General features: G+C 47.7%; 1 protein-coding gene across 2 annotated transcripts in view; it reads left to right on the top strand.

Moving 5' to 3' along the window:
• The first annotated feature begins 1065 nt into the window (after positions 1-1065).
• Positions 1066-12489, top strand: part of EIF4H (eukaryotic translation initiation factor 4H) — a 26472-nt gene continuing 15048 nt past the window's right edge. For both annotated transcript variants that reach the window (XM_023218671.1, XM_023218672.1), the window contains exon 1: positions 1066-1316. In XM_023218671.1, the coding sequence (XP_023074439.1) occupies positions 1258-1316 (59 nt within the window). In that variant the 5' untranslated portion in view covers positions 1066-1257. The remainder of the gene's footprint in view (positions 1317-12489) is intronic.

Raw genomic sequence — 12489 nt, forward strand, 5'->3', positions numbered from 1 at the left:
AAAAAAAAAAAAAAAAAAATTAGCCAGGTGTGCGTCTGTAATCCCAGTTACTCGGGAGGCAGAGGCGGGAGAATCGCTCGAACCCAGGAGGTGGAGGTTGCAGTGAACCGAGATTGCATCACTGCACTCCAACCTGAGACTTCGTCTCAAAAAAAAAAAAAAAGGAAATTAGGCGGGGTACTGCCCCCCTACAGTTCTAGCTACTCCAGAGGCCAAGGCGGGAGGATGGCATGAGCCCAAGAGGTCAAGGCTGCGGTGAGCTGCCATTGTTCCACAGCAGTCCAACCTGGGCGACAGAGCTAGAGCCTGTCTCAACAACGAACAAATAAATAAATAATAAAAAGTAATGGTTAAGCGTAAGATACCTAGGTACACATTACAAGACAATTCTATGAGGTTCTTTTAAAGTGTGCCTAGATAATTAAGGTTTGTCAACATTGTGGCACCCACAATTACCACCATCTCAATCACAAACCTGGAAATTTACCCGTGTAATTAATTCTCACTGCACAACCATGTTTTGTTATGGCCAGATGATGGAATCCACATCAGTATCCAATTCTTTTTCCAAGGCAACGACTTCCGCAAAACACCGAGATGTGCAGTCTCTCTTGCTAAGCCACCAACCACCTATACTCTCTCCTCTCAAAACCCCCCAATACCAGTCAGCGAGGAAGCCCTGAAAGGCAGGATTCGAGTCTGTATCCCACCGCCTCGCACCCCCTTCCGGGGCATCCTCATCGTGTGGCCAGCTCCTGCCTGGAGAAGGAGGTGGCCTTTACTTGGGTGTCATCCGGGGACCACTTGCGGGTCCAAACGTGACAGGCCTCCGCGGTCCCTGCCAGGTCTGGAGGCCGAAACGCAGGGTTCCAGGCGAACCGGAGAGGGAGTTCCCCGCCGGCTCTGCCGGAAGGCCGGCGCGCACGGGCGGGGCGCGGCGGGGATAGGAGGCAGCCGCGGGCGCAGCCTCAGGGCCAGCACATAATGGGCCGCGGCGGCGGGGCATGAGTCCAGCTGGGGCGCCGCCGCACCACGTGGGCCGCAGGGCGCACGGCGCTAGCAGCTGCCCGTGGGCCCAGGGCCTGGCGCGGCGCGGCGCGGCGAGCGACCGTGCGTGCGCGCGCGCGCGCGCGTGCATGCGTCCGAAGGATTTGCGATCAGGCGGCGCGGCGGACAGCCCCGGCGGCGGGGCGGGGGGAGTTATATTGCGGGGTCCTTCCTCGCTCACCCTGGTTCCTCTCGGAGCGGAGACGGCAAATGGCGGACTTCGATACCTACGACGATCGGGCCTACAGCAGCTTCGGCGGCGGCAGAGGGTGAGGCGAACGTGCGCGGGCCCCGGCGGGGGCTGCGGGACCGGCGGAGTCGGGGCCGTCAAGGTGGCGGCAGTCCTGCGCTCAGCCCGGGCGGCGGGAGGCGGGGGCCTGCCCGGGGGCCCGCGGAGGCCTAGCAGCGGTGCCTGGAGGGCCGGGGCCTGGAAATGGCGCGCTCGGAGACGGGGCGGCGGCGGCTGGGTGCTCGGGGTCTTGCGCGCGGGGCGGATCCCTTCCACTGCTTCCCGCCAACAACAACGTGTCGGTTTTGCCCTGCCTCGGCCGCGGCAGCTCCGAGTGCCCGGAGACGAGCGCCCGCCTCAAGCCCCATCCCCCCTACGGTAGGACAAGAGCGGGGCTGAGCTGCGGCGCCGGGGTGCGGGCCACACGGCCTGTCCCGCTCCGGTCCTGGCCTCTTTCGCGGCCCTCCGTTGTCTGCCCGCTCTGCAGGCCCCTGGCCCCTTCGCCATGAGGCCGGCCGACTGGGGAAGGTCGGAAGCCAAGAGGAGCAATTCCCTTCTCCCTACGTGTGAGGCAGGGATTTGGCGGCTCTAGCCCGGGGATGGTACGACTCCCTGCGGGCGGGGGGAGACCGAGGAAACAAATCCTTCGTAGCTTCGTGTTAATCTGTCTTGGGTCACAGTGCCTTGACAGGTGCTGCGTGCTCTTTGGCACAATTTTATTTCTCCCTGGTTTCTCGCTCTGACCTGGAGAAGAAACCGCATTTAGCCTCGTCCTGATCGTTGTCAAATGCAGACAACTATGTATATTTGAAACACCTTGCTTAAAAGAAACATCTCTGAATAGACAGCTCTTGGTGTTTAATTCCAGGAATCTGCACTTTAAGAAAAAAATACAAGTTGCCTCGTTAGAATATAGGCTATGAACATCTTGCTATTTGTCAAGGACACACTTAGGCTTTGTGTTTTCTTGCAGAAAGGATTACTTTCCCAGGATAACAACACAATAGTACACACTGAGGTGTTCGGTCTCCTGGGGTGCCGTCCAGAAGTATCTTTGTTTGTTGAAGAATGATCACTTTGAATACCTTGGTTTGGGAACGGCTCAAACAAAAGCTTGTTTCAGTGCAGGAGTGTAGCTAATATTCATGATGCTGTAACGTGGAAGTGTGTTGGGGTAGGTGGAGCTATTGTCATTCCAAAGAACATTTTATTTGCTAATAAAAAAAGAAATAAATGTTGGATGACATGAAATTATCGCCTTTGGGTTAGGTTTCTAGACATCAAATTTGTTCTCAAGTCATTTCGAAATTTAATAACTAGGGGTTTTTTTTTTCTAATTCCAAAAAACGTTCACAGCAGTACCCAGAAAAATTCTTAAACAGCGTGGTCAATTTAAATTTTAGTTGCATTGGAACTACAAAAGGTGGCCTTGTTAAACTGAGTGTGGGATTTAAAAAAAAATATTCCTTCAGACACATTTGCCAGCTCTTCTGGTGTCAAATTTTAACATTTGGGGAGTGCCTGGAACAATCAAAAGTAAATTTCTGTTAAGATGCTATTAATTTCAAATATCCACAGGCAAATGAAAATATTAGCCATTTGCCCCAGGTATACTCCAAAAACTGATAGGAAAGTCTCCTAGGTAGCATCATTTAAACTTCCTAATAGAAAGTCTCTTTACTGTTAAGCATCTTCTATGTCTGACTTGGAATTTTCTATTTGGCTTCATATGCATGTAAAAGTACGTAAAGTATTGCTACTTTTAAAAGTAGTTTTAAAAACCTGTTGGTGAATTTATGTATTCATTTATACATATGTTTTTTGTGGGTTTTTTTTGTTGTTTTTGTTTTCTTTTTGGAGATGGAGTTTCGCTCTTGTTGCCCAAACTGGAGTGCAATGGTGCGATCTTGGATCACTGCAACCTCTGCCTCCTGAGTTCAAGCGATTCTCCTGCCTCAGCCTCCCGAAGTGGTGGGATTACCGGCGTGAGCCACCTTGCCCAGCCTCAACTGTTTAATTATGTCCACATGAACAGATGTCACTGCTTTACAGTGCTTAAGCATCATAGAAGATTGCCACCTATGGAAAGCATTTTTAATACTGCTTTGTTTGGTACTTGTGTAGGCACCTTCTCCCTTGTCTAAAATGCCTCAGATAGGCTAATACATCTCACCTCTAAATCACTTGGGTCACAGGTGAAAGAAATGGTAGGCCTGAACTCTAAAAACAGTTATAATCTTAAAACATAGTTTGGTAATTACACATCCTCGTGAGTTTATTTTGTAGTTGTGTTTAATAACCAGTGCAGTTGTCAGGAAACAGTATTGAACCACTGCTTTTTTCCCCTGAGCCTATAAAGGCATGTCCCCAGCGGCCAGGGAGAGAATCAGGGATTGCATTGTTCAGCAAGCAAATCAAAACAAAATTCCAAATGATCAAGAGTTGATTGTACCAGATCTTGAATGGACTTTGTTTTGCAGTTTGCTAGATTATCTTTGTGAGGTTCCAGTTTCTCATTTGCCATTGGCAGTAAAGTGCAGAGTAATACTGATTTTACATTTCTAATTGCAACAAAGCTATGGGTCTTTAGCGGAAAACCACCAATCCTGAGAATTAGGGTGGAACTTGGAGGTGGCAAGAATTGAGGTGGCTGAAATGGTGCCATCTAAAAACTGACAAAACTCCAAATTTATTCTTTATCAAGATTCAGTTAGGGAGTTTAAAATTCTCTTTTAAATAGAGATGAGTTTCACTATGTTGCCCAGGCTGGTCTTGAACTCCTGGACTCAAGCGATCCTCCCACCTCCGTCTCCCAAAGTGTTGGGATTACAGGCATGAGCTACCACGCCCAGCCTAGGAGTTTAGAATTCTAACCTTTGAATCTTTAAGCTTAGCATCTCTATCTAAATTTGTGAGCACGTTTTTATCCAAATTTTTTATGGTGGTAAACTACACATAAAATGTGTCATTTTACCCATTTTTCAGTATACATTTCAGGGGTATTGAGTGTATTTGTAATGTACAAATAATCACCACTGTCCAGCTCCTTAACTCTTCAGCTTGTAAAACTTAAAACGCTGTCCCCTTTGAATAGTAATTTCCTGTTGCCCTCCTTCCCTGAGGTCCCTGGCAACCACCATTCTACTTCCTGTCTCTAAGCATATTTTAAGACATATATAAAGGAAGGAAAGCAGTGTATAAAAACTACAGCTAGTTTTCACTGATGCTAGGGGCTGTAAATCTGTTGAAAAGCTTATTTTAAAATGCTGTTTACCTGTCAAATGTCAAGTCATTTGGGTTTGTGATCCTTCTTTCTTCACTCCAAGTGTTCCATTGCTTAATTCCAAACCATTATCCTCTGTGAAAAGTGTTACCAGAAATACTTGGATTTGCTAAGAGGTCTCTGCTAAGAGGTTGATGCAAAAGTCCTGGCTTTGGAATAAGGCAGACCAAAGTTTTATCAGTTCAGTCATGTGTTAGTTGTGTGATCTGAAGTAAGTTCCTTCACCTCTCTGAGCCTCATTTTCCCCACATATGAGTTAGAAACCTTTATCTATCTATCTATATCTGTCTGTCTGTCTATCTATCCATCCATCCATCCATCCATCCATCCATCCATCCATCCATCCATCCATCTATGTAATCTCTCTGTCACCCAGGCTGGAGTGCAGTGGCAGGCATAGCTCAGTGCAGCCTTGACCTTCCAGGCTCAAGCCATCCTCCCACCTAAGCCTTCCAACTAGCCGGGACTGCAGGGTGCACCACCACGCCCGGCTAATTTTTGTGTTTTTTTGTAGAAACAGTGTCCTTATGTTGCCCAGGGTAGTCTCAAGCCCCTGGGCTCAAGGGATCCTCCTGCCTCAGCCTCCCAATGTGCTGGAATTACAGGTGTGAGCGCCAGTACCCAGCCTACAATTTATATATATATATATATATTTTTTTTTTTTTTGGGACGGAGTCTTGCTCGTTGCCCTGGCTAGAGTGCAGTGGCGTGATCTCAGCTCACTGCAAGCTCTGCCTCCCAGGTTCACGCCATTCTCCTGCCTCAGCTTCCCGTGTAGCTGGGACTACAGGCGCCCGATACCACGCCCGGCTAATTTTTTTTGTATTTTAGTAGAGACGAGGTTTCACCGTGTTAGTCAGGATGGTCTCGATCTCCTGACCTCGTGATCCGCCCGTCTCGGCCTCCCAAAGTGCTGGGATTACAGGCATGAGCCACCGCGCCCGGCCACAATTTATATTTCTGTTAGAAATCAAGCTTAGTGACTGGGTGCAGTGGTTCATGCCTGTTGTCCCAGCACTTTGGAAGGCCGAAGCAGGTGGACCACTTGTGGCCAGGAGTTCAAGACCACCCTGGCCAACGTGGCAGAACCCCATCTCTACTAAAAATACAAAAGGTAACGGGTGTCGTGACGCATACCTGTAATCCTAGCTGCTTGGGAGGCTGAGGCAGGAGAATGGCTTGAACCAGGAAGGTAGAGGTTGCAGTGAGCTGAGATCATGTCACTGCACTCCTCCAACCTGGGCGACAGAGTGAGACTGTCTCCAGAAAAAAAAAAAGGAAAGAAAAGAAATTAAGCTTAGTGTTCTGGAAAGACTTCACAATTTTAAGGAGTCTCCCTGGAAGCTTAGAACATACAAAGCAGACTCTGAATGTCTGTCCAGGATCACACTCTGGTTTCCAGCTTCCCCTAGAAGGTTCAGGAGAGTATTTGCCGCCTGGGTGCTTTTGCATCATGTGTAGCTGATTAGACCTGCACACTTGGGCACGAAATGAGTGTGATTGTGTGATTTTGATAGAACCTAGTGACAGCTGTGTGTGTGTCTAAGATTTCTTTTGTGTAAGTTGAATGTTCCTCGAAGTTTCCCCGTGTCATGTTTTATGTGATTTTCCGTCTTGATCAGGACCTTCCGAAGGTGCTCAAGTATGTGACTGCTCCATGGTTGACAAGCCTCTGGTTAAGCCTGGCCCTCCAGTACGGGGCTAGGGGGGCCGTCACCTCCCTTTGTTCTACACACTCTTCCCCTGTCTTTCATGTGTACTCACATTTTTGGAGCTTCTAAATGTCTGGCTTAATAGGATACAACTGGTTTGTTATACCTGCATCTGTCTCCACTCTTGGAATGTGTTACTTTGGTTGACTTTTGTGGAGCAGCTTAATCCTTGCACAGATAAGTAGTTGGAAATGGGAGGAATAATCAGGTAATTCTGGATATTCATATTTGATTCTATACCATAACTCAGTAAGCAGTAGTTTCTGTGAAGGTTAGTTGCAATGTGGAACCTGAAACCTTATCAATAAACTCTTAATACTTTTACATTAAACTTCATCATTTGACCAGGCATGGTGGCTCACTCCTGTAACCCCAGGGCTTTGGGAGGCTGAGGCGGGCGAAGCACCTGAGGTCAGGAGTCTGAGACCAGCCTGACCAACATGGCAAAATCGTATCTCTACTAAAAACACAAAAATTAGCTGGGCGTGGTGGTGGGCCCCTGTAGTCACAGCTATTTGGGAGGCTGAAGCGGTAGAATCAGAATCGCTTGAACCTGGGAGGTGGAGTTTGCAGTGAGCCCAGATTGCACCACTGCACTCCAGCCTGGGCAACAGGGTGAGACTCTGTATCAAAAAAAAAAAAAAAAAAAAAGTCACTCTATCTTGTACTCTGTCTGACTGGATCCTTTACCAGTGCATACATTTGTAATGTGTTGGTGATTTCGAAAAGTCCTGTTTACTGAGCCAGGCAGAGCCATGCGGATCTTCCAAATGTTGATACCATTTTGTTATACAGTATCAAAGTCACATTCACCATGGATGTTAGAAAAGTCTATGAGTATTGAAAGGCTGTCAGGCTTATGTTGATGGATACAGTTTTCTGAAATTCTTGCTTGAAAGCTTGACTTCTACCATTGGCAACAAATACTGTTACTTTGGCCAGGCGCCATGGCTCATGTCTGTAATCCCAGTACTTTGGAAGGTCATGGCGGGAGGACACTCTAGCCCAGTCTGGACAAGGTCTTTTCAGAAATAAAATTAGCTGGGTGTGGTGGATTATGCCTATGGTCCCACCAACTTGGGAGGCTGAAGCTAGAGGATCACTTGAGTCCTGGAGGTTGAGGCTGCAGTGAGCGGTGATTGCACCACTGCACTCAAGTCTGGGCGACAAAGCAAGACCCTGTCGCAAAACAAACAAACAAAAAAACCCAAATACTGTTGTTTTACTTCAGGGAACAGACTAACTTCATTTTTAAAAAACTAACACCCATGTCTGAATAACCATAGTTTGTTGTCGCTCCCTTCAGGTGAAAAATGCTGTTCTATAGAAAGAACAGCTAGTTCAGCTTGTAGCTCAAGCGCTTTTCCTGGAGCAGCCATCATGCTTGTGTATGCAGGAGAAGTGCTTTGCGTGTTTCATAACATAGGGTATTAAAAAGTGGGTCATGATTCATTTTTACTGCTTTACCAAGGATGTTCCTAATTGAAGCTGTGATTTTTCTTCCTGTTTTAAATACTTCAAGTGCATGGTGGAAAAGCATGAGTAATGCAGTTTGGTGCCCCTGCCTTGGTTTGTATTAATGCAAAGACCTGTTGTGAGATCAGTATAGGTCTTTGCTTTATAAATGTGGAATATTGTGAACCATTCTGGGAACCATATTTTAAGGCATCAGCACACTGGAGCCTATGAAGAAGAAGATGATAGTCAGGATGGCCAGGCTCTGAAACTTCATCTTAACAGGAAGGGCTGCGCAGCTTCAGTGTTGAGGACCTTTGAAAGAAGCCTTAGCAGCAGTGAAACAGCAGCTCTTAAGTCTCTGGGACTGCTGAATGGAAGAAAGGTGTGGCCCTTGAGGCGAGAATAGGACCAAAGGATTACATCTTGGCCTTCTTCAGAGACTGCACAGATGTAAAGAACTGTTGCTTGAGCTAAATAATTGTTTTTTAATAGAGACAGGGTCTCGCTGTGTTGTCCAGGCTGGTCTCAAGCTCCTGGGCTCAAGCAATCCTGCCTCGGCCTCCCAAAGTACTGGGATTACAGATGTGAGCCACTGTGCCCATCCCTAAATAATTTTTTGTTAATGGAAGAATATCAGGGGGTCTAGATTGGGCAGGAATTTTCTAGTCCTTCACTTTTCTTTTTTTCTTTTGAGATGGAGTCTCGCTCTGTCGCCCGGGCTAGAGTGCAGTGGCCAGATCTCAGCTCACTGCAAGCTCCGCCTCCCGGGTTTACGCCCTTCTCCTGGCTCAGCCTCCAGAGTAGCTGGGACTACAGGCGCCCGCCACCTCGCCCACCACCTCACCCGGCTAGTTCTTTGTATTTTTTAGTAGAGACGGGGTTTCACCGTGTTAGCCAGGATGGTCTCGATCTCCTGACCTCGTGATCCGCCCATCTCGGCCTCCCAAAGTGCTGGGATTACAAGCTTGAGCCACCGCGCCTGGCCTAGTCCTTCACTTTTCTAACATTTAAAAGTTAATCTTAACATTTTAATATGTAAACAAAGGTAGAGACTAGTATTTGAAACTCTAATGTAGCCATTATTTAGTTTTCTCTTTTTTTTTTTTTTTTTTGAGACAGTCTCACTCTGTCACCCAGGCTGGAGTGCAGTGGCGAAATCTTGGCTCACTGCAAGCTTTGCCTCCCAGGTTCATGCCATTCTTCTGCCTCAGCCTCCCGAGTAGCCAGGACTACAGGCGTCCACCACCACGCCCGGCTAATTTTTTGTGTTTTTAGTAGAGACGGGGTTTCACAGTGTTAGCCAGGATGGTCTTTATCTCCTGACCTCATGATCCGCCTGCCTCGGCCTCCCAAAGTGCTGGGATTACAGGTGTGAGCCACTGTGGCCATAGTTTTCTTTTTACTGTAATAAATATACATAACAGTTTACCATTGCCATCCCCCCCCCCCCCCCATCCAGGCTGGAGTGCAGCGACACAATCATAGCTCAGTATAACTTCAAACTAGCCCAGCTAGTGCTTTTTTTTTTTTTTTGAGACGGAGGCTCGCTCTGTCGCACAGGCTGGAGTGCAGTGGCGTTATCTTGGCTCACTGCTCACTGCAACCTCTGCCTCCTGGGTGCACGCAATTCTCCTTCCTCAGCCTCCTGAGTAGCTGGGATTACAGGCACCTGCTATCACACTTGGCATTTTTAGTAGAGGCGGGGGTTCAATCATGTTGGCCAGGCTGGTTTTGAACCCGTGACCTCAAGTGATCCGCCTGCTTTGGCCTCACAAAGTGCTAGGATTATAGGCTTGAGCCACCCTGCCCCTTCCCAGCTAGTTTTTTGTTGTGTTTTTTTTTTTTTGTAGACTCAGGATCTCCCTTTGTTGCCTAAACTGGTCTTGAACTAGCCTCAAGGGATACTCCCGCCTTGACCTCCTAAAGTGCTGGGATTGCAAACATGAGCCACCACGCCCAGCCTCAACCATTTTTAAGTGTACAATTTAGTGGCATGGAATACCTTCATAGTGTTGTGTAACCATTGCCACTATCTAGTTCCAGAACCTTTTCATAATCCAAACAGAAACTCTATACCCATTCAACAACTCAATTCCTTTCCCAGTTTTAACCTCATAAACATTTTGGCTATTTCTGTTACATCTGTCTTCCCTGGTGGAGGTGTGGGCTAGGATAATTTAAGGCTAATCCTAGCCACCTATCATTCTAAAATAGTTTTTATTTATTTATTTTTTTAACTTTAATCCTCATCTTAGTGTTGGTAAGTATATTACATACTTCAGAGCAATTTTTGACTACCGTAGTAGATATATAGTTTTGTTTCTTTTTTTTTCCTGAGACGGAGTCTCGCTCTGTTGCCCAGGCTGGAGTGCAGTGGCCGGATCTCAGCTCACTGCAAGCTCCGCCTCCCGGGTTCGCACCATTCTCCTGCCTCAGCCTCCCGAGTAGCTGGGACTACAGGCGCCCACCACCTCGCCCGGCTAATTTTTTGTATTTTTAGTAGAGACGGGGTTTCACCGTGTTAGCCATGATGGTCTCGATCTCCTGACCTCGTGATCCGCCCGTCTCGGCCTCCCAAAGTGCTGGGATTACAGGTTTGAGCCACCGCGCCCGGCCTTCTTTTTTTTTTTTTTTTTTTTCTTTCTTTCTGAGACAGTTTTGCTCTTGGTGCCCAGGCTGGAGTGCAATGGCACGATCTCAGGTCAACAGCCTCCACCTCCTGGGTTCAAGCGATTCTTCTGCCTCAGCCTCCTGAGTAACTGGGATTACATGCATACACCATCATGCCCGGCAAATTTTGTATTTTTAGCAGAGACAGGGTTTCTCCATGTTGGTCAGGCTGGTCTCAAACTCCTGACCTCAGGTGATCCGCCTACCTCAGCGTCCCAAAGTGCTGGGATTACAGGCGTGAGCCATGGAGCCCAGCCTTTTTTTGTTTTTTTTTTTTTTTTTATGGTGTCTCTGCCTCCCAGGCTGGAGTGCAGTGGCACGATCTTAGCTCACTGCAGCCTCCGCCACCCCCATCCCCCGCCCCTCCAAACCGGGTTCAAGCGATTCTCCTCCCTCAGCCCCCCGAGTAGCTGGGATTACAGGTGCCTGCCACCGTGCCCAGCTAATTTTTGTATTATTAGTAGAGATGGAGTTTCACCATGTTGGCCGGCCAGGTTGGTCTTAAACTCCTGACCTGGTGATCCACCTGCCTCAGCCTCCCAAAGTGCTGGGATTACAGGCGTGTGAGCCACCACACCCAGCCTCTTAACATGCTTTTCATACTTGAGTATGTTTCTAACAGATAAGGGCTTAGTTTTTTGGGTTTTTTTTTTCTTTAACCAACAGGTTTTCCAGTACCCAGTGTTCAGTTTTTCCCAGTTTTTGCAAAGATGACTTTGTATAGTTGGATTGTTTGAATATGCAAAACATTACAGAAAAATATAGAAAATTTAAAACATGAACCAAAGCATAATATAGTGACCTGTTCTGTATACCCATTACCTACTACTCTTTGTTTTTAAGTGACTGCTCTTCTCTATACTGTTATGGTTTATAGTAGGTAGTATAAATGATATTTATCAAATAAAAGGCTTGACCTTTGAGAGCTTAACCATTTTTGATGATTGTCAAAATCCCAAACGTTACCTGTTTGTAGATATGGGGTTTTGCCGTGTTCCCCACGCTGGTCTCAAACTCCTGAGCTTAAGTGATCTCCCTGCCTTGGCCTCCCAAAGTGCCAGGATTGCAGGTGTGAGCCGTGGCGTCTGCCCAGTCATTTTCTTTGGTTTACGCTACTTTACCCTCCTGAGCCTTACTTTCCCCAAATGAGAGCTAGAAACTCCTCTGTTGGGAGGATTAAATGAGACGTGTCTCATAATTTGGAGGAGTGGTCTTGCCCTGTTGCCCACTTGACAAGTGATTCTCCCGCCTCAGCCTCCCAAAGTGCTGGGACTGCAGGCCGGAGCCACATGCCTGTGCCCAGCCTTGAGCACTCGACTTTCTGTTGCATCTACTTACTGGATCACATCCCTACCCTCATAACATCTACTCTTTACATTGTGATGTGATTTCTCCTTTCCAAGTTACCAGCTCCTCGAGGGCAGAAACTGGGTCTTAAGTTTGTGCCTTCTCTACACTCTCTCCACCCTTTGTAGACATGAAGATATGTGGTTGATTTGAGTAAGGAAAAGTGATTCGCCTGTCAAGGATTTTAGTCACACTTGGAGCTGGGAGTGGGATTTCCTAAATTACTGAGGTTGTAATTGACTACGTTAATCTTTCATAATCAATAGACTGTCCCTAGTGGGCAGTAGAAAGGACACCGCTCAGTAGTGGCAGGGAGTTTGCAGCACAGACCTTGACTTCAGGTGTCCTGAATTGGCACGCTCTGCTGATCTGTTTCTGTTCTACACACACTCCTGCCAGCCCAGCGTAGTCTCAAGCCTGTCGGTCTACCCAGGAGCATGGTAGAATTGTTAAACTTGCCGGGCGCGGTGGCTCAAGCCTGTAATCCCAGCACTTTGGGAGGCCGAGACGGGTGGATCACGAGGTCAGGAGATCGAGACCATCCTGGCTAACACGGTGAAACCCCGTCTCTACTAAAAAATACAAAAAACTAGCCGGGCGAGGTGGCGGGTGCCTGTAGTCCCAGCACTCAGGAGGCTGAGACAGGAGAATGGTGTAAACCCGGGAGGCGGAGCTTGCAGTGAGCTGAGATCCAGCCACCGCACTCCAGCCCGGGTGACAGAGCGAGACTCTGCCTCAAAAAA

The sequence above is a fragment of the Piliocolobus tephrosceles genome, chromosome 8, assembly GCF_002776525.5.
Source record: "Piliocolobus tephrosceles isolate RC106 chromosome 8, ASM277652v3, whole genome shotgun sequence".
Classification (NCBI taxonomy): domain Eukaryota; kingdom Metazoa; phylum Chordata; class Mammalia; order Primates; family Cercopithecidae; genus Piliocolobus; species Piliocolobus tephrosceles.